The sequence below is a fragment of the Rana temporaria genome, chromosome 1, assembly GCF_905171775.1.
Source record: "Rana temporaria chromosome 1, aRanTem1.1, whole genome shotgun sequence".
Lineage (NCBI taxonomy): Eukaryota > Metazoa > Chordata > Amphibia > Anura > Ranidae > Rana > Rana temporaria.
The window spans coordinates 639,111,698-639,127,570 of NC_053489.1; the positions used below are offsets into that span (position 1 = coordinate 639,111,698).

Below are 15,873 nucleotides of genomic sequence, written 5' to 3' on the forward strand. Positions count from 1 at the left end.
AAGGCTTTTTTTGGGGGGAAAAAAATGGTTTCATGAATTAAAAAAATAACAAAACAGTAAAGTTAGCCCAATTATTTTGTATAATGTAAAAGATGATGTTGCGTAGAGTAAATAGATACCTAACATGTCACGCTTTAAAATTGCGCACACTCATGGAATGGCGCCAAACTTCGGTACTTTAAAAATCTCCATAGGCGACGCTTTAATTTTTTTTACAGGTTACTATTTTCGAGTTACAGAGGAGGTCTAGTGCTAGAATTGTTGCACACGCTCTAACGCACTCGACGATACCTCAGCTCACATGGGGTTTGAACGGCATTTACATATGTGGGCGGGACTTGCATGCGTGTTCGCTTCTGCGCACAAGCTACCGGGGACAGGTGCGTTTTTAACCACTTCCTTACCGCGTCATTGTGAAATGACGGCGGCAGGAACCCCTCCTCGATCCAGGAGGACGTCATATGACGTCCTGGGCTTTCCGGGTGGATATCTGAATGATGCCTGCAGCGAGAGGCATCATTCAGATATCCTTCTCTCCTGCCGGCGATTCTGCACAACGTAAGAACGATCATAGCGGCGATTCCGCCGCTAGATCGTTCTTACAGGTGGCGGGAGGGGACATCCCCCCCCCCTCCCGCCGCCATCCGGTGCTTCTCCGGGCTCTCCCGTGCCATCGGGGGCCCGGAGAACGAATCGTCCGGCGCTGGCAGGAAGCATAGAGATGACTGGTGACCAGATGGTCACCAGTCATCTCTATGACCGTCGGAGGACCCGGGCGCGATGTGATGACGTCACGCCCGGGTCCCCGTAAGTAAACAAAGCCGCAATTGCGGCTGCTAAGCAACCACAAGCATGAGATCGGTGAATTTTTTTTCACCGATTTCATGCTTTCCAGTCTGGAGGAGAGATGTGGGGTCTTATTGACCCTGCATCTCTCCATAAAGAGGACCTGTCACACACATTCCTATTACAAGGGATGTTTACATTCCTTGTAATAGGAATAAAAGCGATAATAAAAAAAATTAAATAAAAAAAAAAAGTGTAAAAAAAGAAATAAATATGTAAAAAAAAAAAAAAAGAAATAAAACATTTTTTTTAACGCCCCTGTCCCCAGTAGCTCGCGCGCAGAAGCGAACGCACACGCAAGTCCCGCCGACATATGTAAACACCGTTAAAACCACATATGTGAGGTATCGCCGCGTGCGTTAGAGTGCGAGCAACAATTCTAGCACTAGATCTCCTCTGTAAATCTAAACTGGTAACCTGTAAAAAAATTCAAAGCGTTGCCTATGGAGATTTTTAAGTACCGAAGTTTGGCGCCATTCCATGAGTGTGCGCAATTTTAAAGCGTGACATGTTAGGTATCTATTTACTCGGTGTAACATCATCTTTCATATTTTACAAAAAAATTGGGCTAACTTTACTGTTTTGTTATTTTTTTTTAATTCATGAAACAATTTTTTTCCAAAAAAAAGGCGTTTGAAAAATTATTGCGCAAATGGCGTGCAAGATAAAACGTTTCAATGACCGTTGTTTTATTCCCTAGGGTGTCTGCTAAAAAAACATATATAATGTTTGGGGGTTCTGTGTAATTTTCTAGCAAAAAAATATGATTTGTACATGTAGGAGAGAAGTGCCAGAATAGGCCCGGTATGGATGGGTGTATAACTGCCCTGTATGGAAGTGGTTAAAAAAAATTCAATATCACTTTTTTTTTTAATTTTCATTTTTATTTTACTTCATTTTTTTTTTATTCTTACACTTTTTTTTTTTTGATCACTTTTATTCCTATTACAAGGAATGTAAACATCCCTTGTAATAGGAAATAGTGTGACAGGTCCTCTTTATGGAGAGATGTGGAGTCAATAAGACCCCACATCTCTCCTCCAGGCTTACAAGCATGAGATCGTGAAAAAAAATTCACCGATCTCATGCCGACAGCCGCGATTGCGGCTTTGTTTACTTCCGGGTACCAGACGTGACGTCATATCGTCGCGCCCGGGCTTCCGACGGTCATCTCTATGCTTCCCAGCCAGTGCTCGGCTGATTCGCTCTCCGGGCCCCCGATGGCACGGGAGAGCCCGGAGAAGCACCGGATGGCGGCTAGAGGGGGGGGGGGGGCGTCCCCTCCTGCTGCCTATAAGAACGATCAAGCGGTGGAACTGCCGCTTTGATCATTCTTATCATGCACAGAATCGGCGGCTGAAGACGGTGATATCTGAATGATGCCTGTAGCTGCACCCATCATTCAGATATCACCGCACAAAGTCGAGGACGTCATATGACGTCCTTGGTTGTTAAGTGGTTAAGATGGCCATAGATGGTTAGAATGTTTTCCAATTTCTGCTGAATCGGCCATAATTCAAGCCAAGGCTGACCCTGCATGTACCACCCAGCTTGCGACGTTGATTTAAAAATGGACTAAGCTGTGGTTCCATCACTGTTTAGCGGTACCACTGTATTCAGGGTGCCACGGCTGCCTGAATACACTAGTGGGGGCTGGATTGGTTTTCTCATTTAGTCTATGGACTGAACAAGAGAAAATCAAGCAGTGTATGGACTACATTTAAAGAGGTTGTAAAGGTAAAATTTTTCCCTAAATAGCTTCCATTACCTTAGTGCAGTCCTCCTTCACTTACCTCATCCTTCCATTTTGCTTTTAAATGTCCTTATTTCTTCTGAGAAATCCTCACTTCCTGTTCTTCTGTCTGTAACTCCACACAGTAATGCAAGGCTTTTTTCCTGGTGTGAAGTGTCATGCTCGCCCCCTCCCTTGGACTACAGGAGAGTCAGGATGCTCTCTACATTGCAGATAGAGAAAGGAGCTGTGTGTTAGTGGGCGTCCTGCTCGCCCCCTCCCCCCTCAAGAGCCTTTCGCCACACCAGGGAGAAAGCCTTGCATTACTGTGTGGAGTTACAGACAGAAGAACAGGAAGTGAGGATTTCTCAGAAGAAATAAGAACATTTTAAAAGCAAAATGGAAGGATGAGGTAAGTGAAGGAGGACTGCACTAAGGTAAAGGAAGCTATTTAGGGAATTTTTTTTTTTTTTACCTTTACAACCCCTTTACCAAGTCCATTTAAAGTGGCGAGTTGTACAGCCTCAGCACAATTTGTGAGTACTGTACTGAACAGATATCCATACGGCTATTTTATTGGGTATCCATCTCTTCTTTCTTAACTTTACTGAACCTCCTTTTTTTTTTTTTTTTTTTTTTTTATGTATTTAAAGGCCGTATAGTAAAATTATTATACATTTTTTAATCGCTAGGCAAACCGCAAAATGGACAGGAGTTTTGTTTTTTTTTACCTGCAAAAGGATTTTAATTTTGGTTCAGCTAGTCCTGAGACAAATCTTTTTGTCCAATTTACTGCTTCCTACTTTCAGTGTTTGCTGTCAGCATGTGAGCACTGCAGAACAATGAATTGACTCCTAGTGCTGCCCCTCTCTGTCTCAGTCTGTAAGCTCCATCGGACAATTGTTGACAGAAGTTCCTCCAACAAATGTGGGATAACATGCTTTAAAATTTTCCGACAACAAATGCGTGATGTCGGGGAAAAAAAATCCAAAGTACAAATGCGCATGCTCCAAACCAATGCTAACCATAAGACAACATTGGCAGAAGTTGCCCAGAGGGTGGTGCTAAACGGCTGAAAAAACACGTCGTTTTGTGTATGTTGGCCAACAATTCTTTTCCATTTGTATGCAAAAAAGTTCACGGCCAACACCCTTCGCACAAAATTCCACGGCTTTGTCCGATGGAAATCCGATTGTGTGTACGAGGCTTTAGTGTTCATAGGATAAGACAATGTTTCCAATGCTTTGCCAATGTCTTTTGGAAGTAAGCAACTGACTTATGTTGAGAGGTTACCTGGACTAAAATCTTTCTACCTTTTTACTAAATTTGATTTTGAAGCCCGTGGCCCAACAAAGGCTTTGTACTTTGAGACTGCACATGTTTTTACCTGATGGTCGGGGCTCTGGGGAGATCCTACTTCATGGTGTGTTTTTCAAGAGGAAGACTTAAAGCAAATTAAGAGGACATATAGAAGTAAACTTCTTTTTATTCCTTTTTTTCTTTTTCCTGTGGCTTCTGGCCCCGGGGACAAGTGTGTGTGTGTGTGTGTGTGTGTGTGGCATTTTTGTCTTTCTAACTTGTCTCTGCTGAGAGAATAGACAACAGTGCCCTCCCGCAGCCCCCCCAACCCTTTCCAACCACACATATACTAAGGAGATGAATATTTAACTATGATTGACAGTGCTTGTCTTGGAAACCAGGTGCTTCCCCTAGACGAGCGCCGTCACAAGGTATGCAGGACAGGGGATGACTCGGCTCTCCTGTTCCTCCACCCCCTGTCTTTTTTATTGGTTGCTAGGACACAAGCAGCTCCTGACACATGACATCCTTGGTTGCTAGGATGCAGGCGGTCACATGAACCATAACAACCAATAATGCTCTGTGGCCCAGCCACCTTCATCCCATCAACAAATATAGGGGTGGAACAGAGAAACTAGGTGGGAGCCCTCTAGCCGACATGCCCCTTCTCCCAGGCGCATTCATTGAACAAAAGACAGTCAACAGAGCTCCATGCCCAGAAATTGGGCTTTTATCAGGGGAGGAGCAAAGAAACTGTAAAGCAAACCATAAAAAAGGTATTTCCTCACATTCTATGTTTATTGGAGACGCTAATACAGGTATTGACATGCATGAATCTATGGACCTGGGTTTAATTTTTTTTATTACTTATGAGCGTTCTTTAATACAGAGTCTGGCACCAATGCATTACAGGTTTTCTTTAAAAGGGGACCTGTCATGAAACAGGAGTTCTGTGTTCTTAAGCTTTGGCCGAAGGTGCCATTGTCCAACCCGTGACTGTACGGTAGTGTATTGACTCCGTAAAAGGTTTTTTCTTTCCCTGGGTCATATGTGTGGCACATTCCTGTCCTTCGGAGTCTATCACATGGGTATTCTATGACAGACTTCCTTTAATTGATTTTAACCCAATGCGTATCAGAAATCATTGTGTAGAAGTAGCTGCAGTGTCCTTGTCCAGCACTGCAGGAAAATTTTAGGGGTGACGGGATTATACATGATCTGATTTGTATTGTGTGTATCCTGTGTAGCTGGAAAACTCGGCACCGAGGACCTGAACTCTCTCATCGCCCATGCCCACCGCCGCATCGACCAGTTACACAAGCAGCTAGCAGAGTCCCGGGTGAGGGAGCAACAGCACATCGAGACGGCTCTAGAAAGGCAGAAGCTGGAGGATAAGCAAGCCCTGGAGTTTGCTGTGAGTAAAGCCCTGGAGCATTACCGCGCCGAGATCCAACTGGAGCAAGACAAGAAGGTACACAAGACGTCCCTTTGTGATTCTTAGTTTTTTTTTTGGAGTAGTACAAATATATCTGTATTTAATACTTTCCTCCTATAGTGCACAAACATTAATAGGGGACACTTTGCAGGGACTTTTGGGTTGCTGGTTTATGCTAAGCTGGACAGCTTGTTATACTCTTCCACATTTGGTCCACGCTAAGCGTAACTTTGCATACCTGATAAAGAAATTAGACTTGGGCCTCATCCAAACAATACATACAAAGCTAAAAAATTACTGTAGAAACGCCAATATCCTACGATGACAGACTATATAGGTAGCTACATTTTCATGATAGTTTTGGGCGGATTATCAGAGCAGAAGATATTTAAAAAGCAAGTGGGGGTTGCAAAGCATGGCAAGTATTCCCACAGCAGATAATGAGTGCCTCAGGATTACTCTCTGCTTTTGCCTATAGCGGCTCCCCCTATGGAGCAAAACTCTGTTCAGCATGTTGATGTACATGTTGCATACCTCTTAATTATGTACTGGCATTTTATTATTTTTTTTTTGTAGTTTTATCACTTTTTTTTTTTTTTTTGAAAAGTGCCTCCCATTAATTGCAACGAGTGCTTTCACACTGGGGTGGTGCGCTTGTGGGACATTGGAAAAAGTCCTGCAAGCGGCATCTTTTGGGACTGCTATAAGCCACCCCAAACACCCTGCCCATTGAAATGCGCCCATTAAAATCAATTTGAAAGCACCGCAAAATTAGACTTTTTTTTTTTTTCTTTTGGTCATGTGCCCTTAAAAATCCACCCCTCTAGTGCCCGCAAAGCGTCACTAAAGCACTTTAAAAACTAGCGGCACTGCAGTGGGAAAGGGGTCTTAGTCTGGCTGCAGCCATTTTAACTGTTGGCAGATGAAGCTGAAGTTTATTACATATCTGTTTCAAGAGTTTAAGAAATTTTGTATTTAGCATCTGTAAGTGAAATTTCCATTTACAGTATGTACGACTTGTGTATCAACAATGCTGACTGTTGTGTAACTATTGTGAGACACCTATAAAGTCCTTTGTGTAATGTGGAGTGTTGTTGCAGGTGGAGGAGGTTCGGGAGGTGATGGAGGGGGAGATGAGAACACAGCTACGCAGACAAGCGGCTGCACACACCGATCATCTGAGGGATGTCCTTGGCGTACAGGAACAGGAGTTCAAGGCAGAGTTCCAGCAGGTTGGTCCTGATTTAGATAGGAAGAATGTCTAAAACTCACACCGCAGGTTCAAAACCGGGAGATTTGTGTTCCTAAAATTATGTGGATTACATTTTTGTAAAACTGTCCAAATTTTACATTATAATGCACACTTTGCAAAATAACACCCATTTATGACAGTGTGTGTTCTTTGTTTGCAGACTCTCTCTGAGAAGCTCTCTGAGCAAGAAATGCAGTTCAGACGCCTTTCTCAGGAACAGCTGGATGGTTTCACGCTGGATATTAACACTGCCTATGCCAGGCTGAAAGGCATTGAGCAGGCTGTGGAAGGTGAGTCCTATAAGCCAGCCATTTACACACAGACCCACGGGTTGAAAGAGAGAAAGCTAATAGAATCTGCCAACCCAAGTGGTTATCTAAACACCTAAACAGTAACTGCATTAGATGCAGTCACTGTTTGGCCAACAATTTTCCACCTGTCTCCTTTTTTTTTTTTGTCTTTCATAGTTTGTCAAGCCAGGTGCTGACAGGGACTCCAGGAATTAGCTGAAGTTTGTGCCGTGTACGCCGAATGATCCTCTAAAGATATGACTGGGGACCTCGTATAAGACTTGGGTCACTTGCAGCTGCTTGAGAACTATTAACTGGATTCAGGTAGGGTTACGCCGGCGTATCAGTAGATACGCAGTCGTAACTCTGAATCTACGCCGGCGTAAATTTTAAGCGTATTCTGGAAACCAGATACGCTTAAATTAGGCTAAGATACGAGCGGCGTAAGTCTCCTACGCCGTCGTATGTTAGGGTGCAATTTTTCCGTTGGCCGCTAGGTGGCGCTTCCGTTGAGTTTGGCGTAGATTATGTAAATGACTAGATACGCCGATTCACGAACGTATGTGCGCCCGTCGCAGTAAAGATACGCCGTTTCCGTAAGAGGTACGCCGGCGTAAAGATAAAGCTGCCCCCTAGGTGGCGTAGCCAAAGTTAAGTATGGCCGTCGTTCCCGCGTCTAAATTTGAAATTTTTACGTCGTTTGTGTAAGTCGTCCGTGAATGGGGCTGGACGTAATTTACGTTTACGTCGAAACCAATACGTCGTTGCGGTGTACTTCGGAGCAATGCACACTGGGATATGTACACAGACGGCGCGTGCGCCGTTCGTAAAAAACGTCAATCACGTCGGGTCACCATCCATTTACATAAAACACGCCCCCTCATCCTTATTAGAATTAGGCGCGCTTACGCCGGCCCCATTTACGCTACGCCGCCGTAACTTAGGAGGCAAGTGCTTTGTGAATACAGCACTTGCCTCACTTACTTACGGCAGCGTAGCGTAAATACGATGGGCTACGCTGACTCAAAGATACACACAGCTACCTGAATCTAGCTATATATATATCTCCAGTAATTGAAGGGATATCTGTAGTTCTGTTTAGTGCAGCGTAAGGGTGATCATAGCCAATAATTAAAGCTGCTGTGTAGGGATCAACCGATTATCGGTGCGGCCGATATTCACTTTTTTTTTTTTTTTTTTTAAAACATCAGTATCTGTCACAAACGTACTCGTTATTACCAATATTGCTTCAAGGGATTTTACCGGGGTGATTGCATGCAGCTGCAGGCATGACATCGGTACTGTTTTTTTTTTTTAGAGCGGACAGTCGGCTTTATTGTAATAACAATAACAACCGATGTGACTCCGCAGCCACTCGGCTATTGATACAAGCAGCACCCCCCCCCCTTCCGCCGCTTGCTCTGGCTCTCCTGTCCCACTGGGAGGCCCGAGCAACCTGCCGGAACGTCCGTCGGCTGGCCAAAAAGCCGAACAAGGCTTTGTTCGGGTCTCGGATCTAGTAATCCAGGAGCGATGTCATGACATCACTTCCTGATTACTGGCATCTTAAAGGTACCAGTTTTAAAAAATGGAAAGTATTAAAAAATGACGATATTCACGGTTTTGAATACTTTCAAGTGCAGAGGAGGGGTTTTATAGACCCCCAATCCCTCTAAGGAGTACCTGTGCTGCCTATTACTGTCAAAAGGGATGTTTACATTTCTTGTGACCGCAATTACAGTGATAAAAAAAAAGTAAAGACACTGTAAAAGTAAAAAACATAAAATAGAAGAAAACATTTTTTAAATGTACAGAATAAATATTGCCACATAATATCGGCCTGAGAGGTGGCCGAGGAATCGACTTCGTATCGGCACAGAAAAACACGAGATTGGTCTATCCCTACTGCTGTGGCTACACAGCCTCAGCTACTCATGTGTATTTTGCTTAGTTGACTTGTATATATCAAGGTGTCTACAAAATGAAATGTCTAGGTTGCCGCATGGCAGTCGTCATATTCAGTGGAGAAACATACTGCGGGCAGATAGAGATTTTGCTATATGGCAGAACAACTCTTATTCCAGGATTTTGTTAGCAAGTGTAACTCTTGGTGATTTGTTTCGTAAGGAATAAAGGCCCAGATTCAGGTAGATTTGCCCATTACTTACACCTGAGCCGCTCAGCTGAATTTCTCTGCGCTGGAGCAATTTTGCCAAATTGCCACCTGATTCAGGAATTGTTTGTTCATTTAATTTGCTCCTGTTTAAGGCAAAGCTGAGGGCGCAAGGCCGTGCAAGTCAAAGTGGGTGTGCCCCTATGTAAATGAGGAATTTTCGGCTCAGCAGAGGTTTGCTAGCATAATTTCAGGGCAAATCCTGCTCAGCTGCTTGCACTGAGCAAATAAATAGGAGCAGACTTGCGCAGGTTCTTTGCTGAATTTCATCCTGCTTTTTCCTACCCCCCCATAGCAAGGAAATTCAGCCCTTTTGCAAGACATGGCACCTCCCAAAGGGACCAAAAAAAGGAAGGCCAACTTTGTGGCTGCAGAGATGGACATCCTGATTGCTGCACTCCAGCAGCATAAGGAAGTCCTATATGGTGCCCAGCGGGCAAACACCACCATTGCCCAAAGGAGGGCTATATATGAAGCCATTGCCCTGGACATCAATGCCCTGGGTAATGAAGTGCGTTCCTGGGATGACATCCAGAAGAAATTAAATGATATGAGGCGCAGGGTCCGTGAAAAACTGGCTCTTATCAGGAAGCATACCGGTGGCACGGGAGGTGGGCCGCGATGTATGATCCGGCTCAATCAGGAGGAGCAGCTTATTGCACAAACGTTCGTGCAGGAGCAGGTGGAGGGACTTGAAGGGTACGACTCCACTGTTGGGAACTTGGGGACTGGTAAGTTATTTTTCTTTCATATCTGCTGTGCATCATGGGAGGGGGTACAAGTGAACATATTTGTGGGTAGAAGTGAAGATGTAAGTATTATTTTTCTTTCATATCTGCTGTGCATCATGGGGGGGGGGGGGGGGGCAGTCATACCTGACACCCATGTCACTCACCAATCAGCCAGCTGTCTACATACATGTTCTGGTCAAACTCGGTTGGGATGGGGCTGTGTCGGTAAATAAAACTGTCATGGCTTGACCCTGGGTGTTTGGCACGGACATGCCATATGAGGCCATGTGCATCCACAATCATCTGCACATTTATCGAATGCCAATGTTTCCTGTTGCAGTAGATATGCTCGAGGAGCCGGGGGGGGGGCGTAGTGCCACATGGGTACAATCTATTGCACCCACAGTGCGTGGAAATCTGGCTAATAAATAAAAATCACTGATTGCCTTCTGCCGCACGTCAGCCGTGGTTGGTTTGATAAATTGTGTGCCCATGCGTCTGAGTATTGCAGGGATCACTTGGTGCACACACCTGCTCATGCTGGATTGGGACATCCCCGCCACCACTCCACCTCTGCGCTGAAATGAGCCAGTTGCCAAAAAATGAAGGGTTGCCACTACCTTCACCAGTGGCTGCACTGCCTGTCCCCGATGGGTCGGGCTGCTGATGTCATCCTGCAGGATTGTTACCAACTCAAGGATGACTTCAGGGATAAAGCGAAACATGCGATACACCTCAGTATCAGTCATCTGAAAAAGGTTGTAGCGCCCTCTGTAAATCCTCTCCCGTGCCCTCCTACGAGTCGGCTCAGTCAATAGAATATCAAGAACCATAGCTGCCCCTGGCATGTTGGTGCACAGATGTGAGGTCCCGAAAATGTGAGTGCTCTGCTTGTTCAGCTCGTCTGTCTAGGTGCTGCTGAAGTTGCGCGCTCCTTCAGATGACATTTGGCCATCTTTTGCTAACTTGCCCCTGCTTTTAACAGGAGCAAGTTTGCCCAGGGAAAAAAGCTTGCACGCTTCCAGCGCAAGATGTGCATCACACGTGCATGTTTCTGAATCATCGGCAGTACCTAATTTGCATATTCGCTGAGGGAATTCCATGAAGGCGCAACTTACACCCCGCGCAAAATTGCGCGAAAATTGAGCTGGAACAGCTAGGCTGCGTGCGCGGGAAAATGGCCGCATTTCTGGCTTAACTGGTTTACAGAATCAGCGGCAAATTTGCATAGGAGCAAATCGGTACTTGCGCGGCGCAAATCACACTTGTTCCCGCGCAAGTGCTTCTTGAATCTGGGCCACTGTGTTTTAAAGTGTACCAATAGTTAAAATTGTTCTTCTAGTTTGGGTTGGAATGAAAGAAAGCTAGAATCCATGTTGGGCCTGATTAACACCTATGCATTTTTAGTGTTTCGCATTTTGCAGAATTGCTCTAGAGCAGTGTTTTTCAACCTTTTTTCAGTCAAGGCACCCTTTAAAATTATGAACAGTCTCGAGGCACCCCATTCTAAAATGTAAAGGACTTTTTTTAATAGTTATCCATAATGCAACGACATCCACATGTAGGACACCCAACGTTGGACATGACTGATTCAAAGCTAATACACTTTTGCACACTTGTACTGACTAATTCCTACTGTGTTCCTCTTCTCCCTCAATTCTCTCTAAAGTGACCCCAGTGCTGAGGGAGAGGGGCACAGGAGGGTCAAACAAGGATGCTGTGGAAGCAACGTAAATCATCCTTCTCAACTGATTACGTCATTGGTTGTTAGGATGCCAGTGTCTAGAAAGTTGTAATGGTGGATAATAAAAACCCGTGGCATTGTGTAAATAAAAGGCAGGCTTGATCCGCCTGCTGGCTTGTATACAGTTTTTGATTTTAGGCATTTTGCCAAGGCACCCCCGGTTGAAAAAGGCTGCTCTAGAGAACGTGTTCCATAGGGAACCATGGTAAATGGACTGTAGTGCAAATCTGCAAAATGCAAAAAGCACTAAAAATGCCTAGATGTGAAACCCGGCCTTAGAGATTTGCCTTCACTTCCTGTCCTGGTGACCTTAGTAGTCATGAAGTGAGGGGAAAATCTACAACAGGAAAACTGACAACAAAAAAGCTGACTTTTTCCTAATTTATCTTTGTTGCTGTCAGTTTACTTTCCTGTCCTTGTAATGTTTCACCAGAAAGAAAAGTGAGGGGAAGTCGCTCTGGCAGAGTCCTGCATAGAAGTAACGCCGGACAAGGGTCTAATCCTTCTCACACCATCCAAAAATGGAAAAAGAAAATATTTTCTTACACTGAATAATAGAAATAATTTTTATTTAGGTAAATGTGAAATATATATGAATATTTACCGCTTGTAGTCAGCAGGTAGGACTGTAAAATGTCAGATAGGAGGTGTTGTCATGTAGAGCACGGATACGTCAACCTTCTTCCCTGTTAGGACAGAAAACTTCTGAAAGCAAATGAACACATTCTGCCAGAAAACACCCTGCCAGTGCTGGGCTCTGATGTCGGCACCCCAGTATTCTTTTTGCATAGGGTTGTGTTATATCCTGTAATTTTAAATTCATAGAATTAAAACTTTTTTGAAGAATAATTTTTAGGCAATAAACATATATTAGGCCAGTAAAATATGGAAGGGTGCCAAGTCAAGAACTCCACTTGGTTTACCTTAAAGCTGAACTCCGGAAATTAGACAAAATCTACTCTTGCACTGCAAGGGTTAAATGCTAATTTCTCTTCCGTTTATGGACGGACACAGCAGCCTTTGATCTTAAGGAAGCGGATATAACCCTAGGGTCAAAGGCTGCTGTGTCCGTCCATGAACTCCGAGAAATGGATTTTACGGTGAGTACAAAAATCCTATGTTTGTCTAGGGCAGTGGTTCTCAACCCCCAACAGGCCACGTTTTCAGGTTTTTCTTTATCTTGAACAGGTGCTTTAAATTGGAATCAATAGCTTGGTATTTTGGACAGCTATTTTTTTCTAGAAATTCCCAAAACATGGCCTGTTGGGGGTATTTGAGAACCACTGGTATAGGGTACAAGGATACGGTGTATTGCATACCCTGTCCTTTGGTCCATCAGACTCCAGCGCTCTTCTTTTTTTGTTACCTGAAGTTTTGCGTTGTGGGTGGTCCCTTGATATCCTGTACATCACATATATAGCAAGGTTTGCAGCTTGAGGGGGTGACAGGAGCATGCCTTTTTAAAAATGTTTTCCCTCGCAACGTATGCGTACCTTACTTCTCCTGCTGCCACTCTATTCAGCTATCCCTGTGCAGGCTTCAGATAAAGGGTTATGAACTTCATGTGAGATTGTACTAATTAGCCCATCATTGTCATACTCTGTAGTACTTGGTAAATCCTCCTGGTTTCTGGCAGGAATGTGAATAAAGGGTAAGTATATACGGGGGGTGGGGGGTATTAAACGGACAATGCACATGTTTTCTTTATAGATGGTTTGCGGAGCCTTTATAATCCATAACATGATATTCATCTTCTCCAGGGCATGCTGTAGCTGAAGAGGAGGCCAGGAAGGCCCATCACCTCTGGTTATCTATTGAAGCTTTAAAGTTCACCCTGAGAACAGCCTCTGGCGAGAGCCCCACCGAGCCCCTGGAGAGTGCCGTACAGGGGATCAAAGCCAGCTGCTCCAGTAATGAATTCACAGAAGCCCTGACCTCTGCACTCCCCCATGAGTCCCTTCACCGAGGTGTTTATAGTGAGGAAGCCCTCCGCGCACGCTTTTATACCGTCCGTAATCTAGCCCGCCGGGTGGCCCTCATTGACGAAACCAGAAACAGTCTGTACCAATACCTCCTCTCCTATCTGCAATCCCTTCTCGTATTTGAACCGAAGCAGCTAAAACCTCCAAGTGAGTTGACCTCTGAGGATCTGGACACATTCAAACTGCTCTCTTACGCTTCCTACTGCATCGAGCACGGCGATTTAGAGCTGGCAGCTAAATTTATCAATCAGCTGAAAGGAGAGTCTAGAAGGGTGGCCCAAGACTGGCTGAAGGAGGCCCGTCTGACCCTGGAAACCAAGCAGGTCATCGATATCCTGTCTGCCTACGCCAGCGCAGTTGGCTTGGGCACAACACAAGTACAATGATGTAAAGGGAAGTTTAAATGAAGTCAGAATTGTTGCAGTGTTGAATCCAAATACCCTTTTGTCACACAGAGAGAACTTTAATTTATAGATTGCCGGATGCTGAAGTGCAGTGGGATTGGCCAATTTGCATACAGTGATCAGCAAAGCGCAATATTTAAAGTGTCAGCCCAATAAATTCCATCGATGATTCTGATTTAAAAAATCGGTTAGCGGCATTTCTTTCTTTTCAATATTAGGGATTTTTATTACGTTTTTGGTTATTGCTCCTGCCTTAAAAAAAACCTGGTGCAGCAGCGAGAGTCGCACTCCAAGATCTGCATTCTTAATAACTGATCTAAAAAAGTATCTAGTAGAGCGGGATCCCTTTTACACCTGCTGGTGGTGAAAAATGTATTGGGTAGAGCGTGATTCCCTTTACACCTGCTGGTGGTGGGCAGTTCTGGTGATCTAAGTGCACAGGGAGTACAAGAGATATCAGAACATTGTCTTCCCAAGGCTGACCCTTTCCGTTGCCTTCTGCTTGTCACTGATCCCAATTGAATGAATTATGGGCTGTGTCCTGAAATCTCTCGGGTGTTGGAGTACCTGGTGGACTAAGTACCAACAACATAATTCTATGTCTGCCTCATCCTGGGCTTTGAATCTTTGCAAGTCTGGCACTTATTATAGTATGGGCAATGTACCCATTCTAGAAGAGTGGCAAAAGCATTCATTGGTTATGTCAGCCTGAGTATTGTGTGACCAGCTTTAAATGAATGTTGTGTGTTGCATATAATGTACCCAGCTCAAGGTGTTGCCTTTACCCCTCCTAAGCACAGGGGGCAGACATAGCCATACCATTGTGCCCAACAACACAGCAATTGGGTGTGAGATGAAAACATAGGCTGTAAACTGGGCAACTGTTGCATTTTTTTTTTTCTTTTTGTGCATCTCATTTATAATGCACTATTTTCTACTATTTTGTGAGACAAATGGCAGATTTATTGCAGAAAATGCTTGGATTTCAGCCTATATATGTTCTCCTAGTTGCTGTGTAATTTGAGGACAGGTCCTTTTTACAAGTGCTGGAACCAGGAAGAAGATTCAGATTTCCCTTGTTATATCCTGGCATGACACACTAATTCCTAGGAAACAAATGGCATCTTCCTCACCAGAGGTTTAATGGTTTATCCCTTTTGTGACGTGCACTGTAAACACACAAAGTTGTGGTCTCACTAATCGTACATAGAAGGTCCAAGTTCTGATTGTTTGGCTTTCTATTATCACAATGATGGGTTTGTGTTGTATTTTGCTAACCCTTCTCACACCAGATGACGGAATTCCTTGGGCTTCCTGCACCTTCCAGCAACCTTTTCTCCCCTGCCCAGTGCTTTTTTAAGTTTTCAGGTTTTACTGATCCAACCAAAATGTAATTTACCCTTTTCAATTATTCGTTATATATCAGTTGGGACATCTAAATAAAACAATCACTCTCATCTTGTCTTCCTTATGCAGTGTGTGTTTAATTTCTATATAAAGGGGTGGACAAATGTATGGAAACACTATGTGATTTACAGGTGTGGAAGTGGCGACATGTTTTGTGTTGAAAGCGGAAGTGATATAACGTGGGATGGTAGGTGGCATAAACGCTCAACATTCAAAACACTAATGCCCGGTACACACGATCTGATTATCGGACGAATGATCGTACGTTTTTTTTTTTTTTGTATGCTAATCGCACGTCGAATCTGATGAGTTTACTAAAGTCACAAAAATTCTCGTACAGCAGAATAAAAAATCGGAAGTGATGTCATGTGTTGTAATGCATTTGTATTGCATTTTCGAACGACCGCTGTACTGATTAAACGAAAATCGTACGATCTGGCATCGTACGAAAAAAAAATTTCCGTGCATGTCCGATAGTACAGAGCATTCGAGAGCCGATCAGGACAGTTCATCCGATTTTATCCTAACGATCCGATTATCGTACTATCGTTTTGAAAGCAGAATTTTTCGTATGATTT

The 15,873-nt window shown here is 44.1% G+C and overlaps 1 protein-coding gene across 3 annotated transcripts in view; it reads left to right on the plus strand.

The window, feature by feature from the left end:
* The window catches only part of IMMT (inner membrane mitochondrial protein), a 51,622-nt gene extending 36,270 nt beyond the window's left edge, over window positions 1–15,352 (plus strand). For all 3 annotated transcript variants that reach the window (XM_040335453.1, XM_040335451.1, XM_040335452.1), the window contains 4 exons: window positions 5,125–5,348; window positions 6,413–6,544; window positions 6,725–6,854; window positions 13,263–15,352. In XM_040335453.1, coding sequence (XP_040191387.1) covers window positions 5,125–5,348; window positions 6,413–6,544; window positions 6,725–6,854; window positions 13,263–13,870 — 1,094 coding nt within the window. In that variant the 3' untranslated portion in view covers window positions 13,871–15,352. The remainder of the gene's footprint in view (window positions 1–5,124; window positions 5,349–6,412; window positions 6,545–6,724; window positions 6,855–13,262) is intronic.
* Window positions 15,353–15,873: the final 521 nt, after the last annotated feature.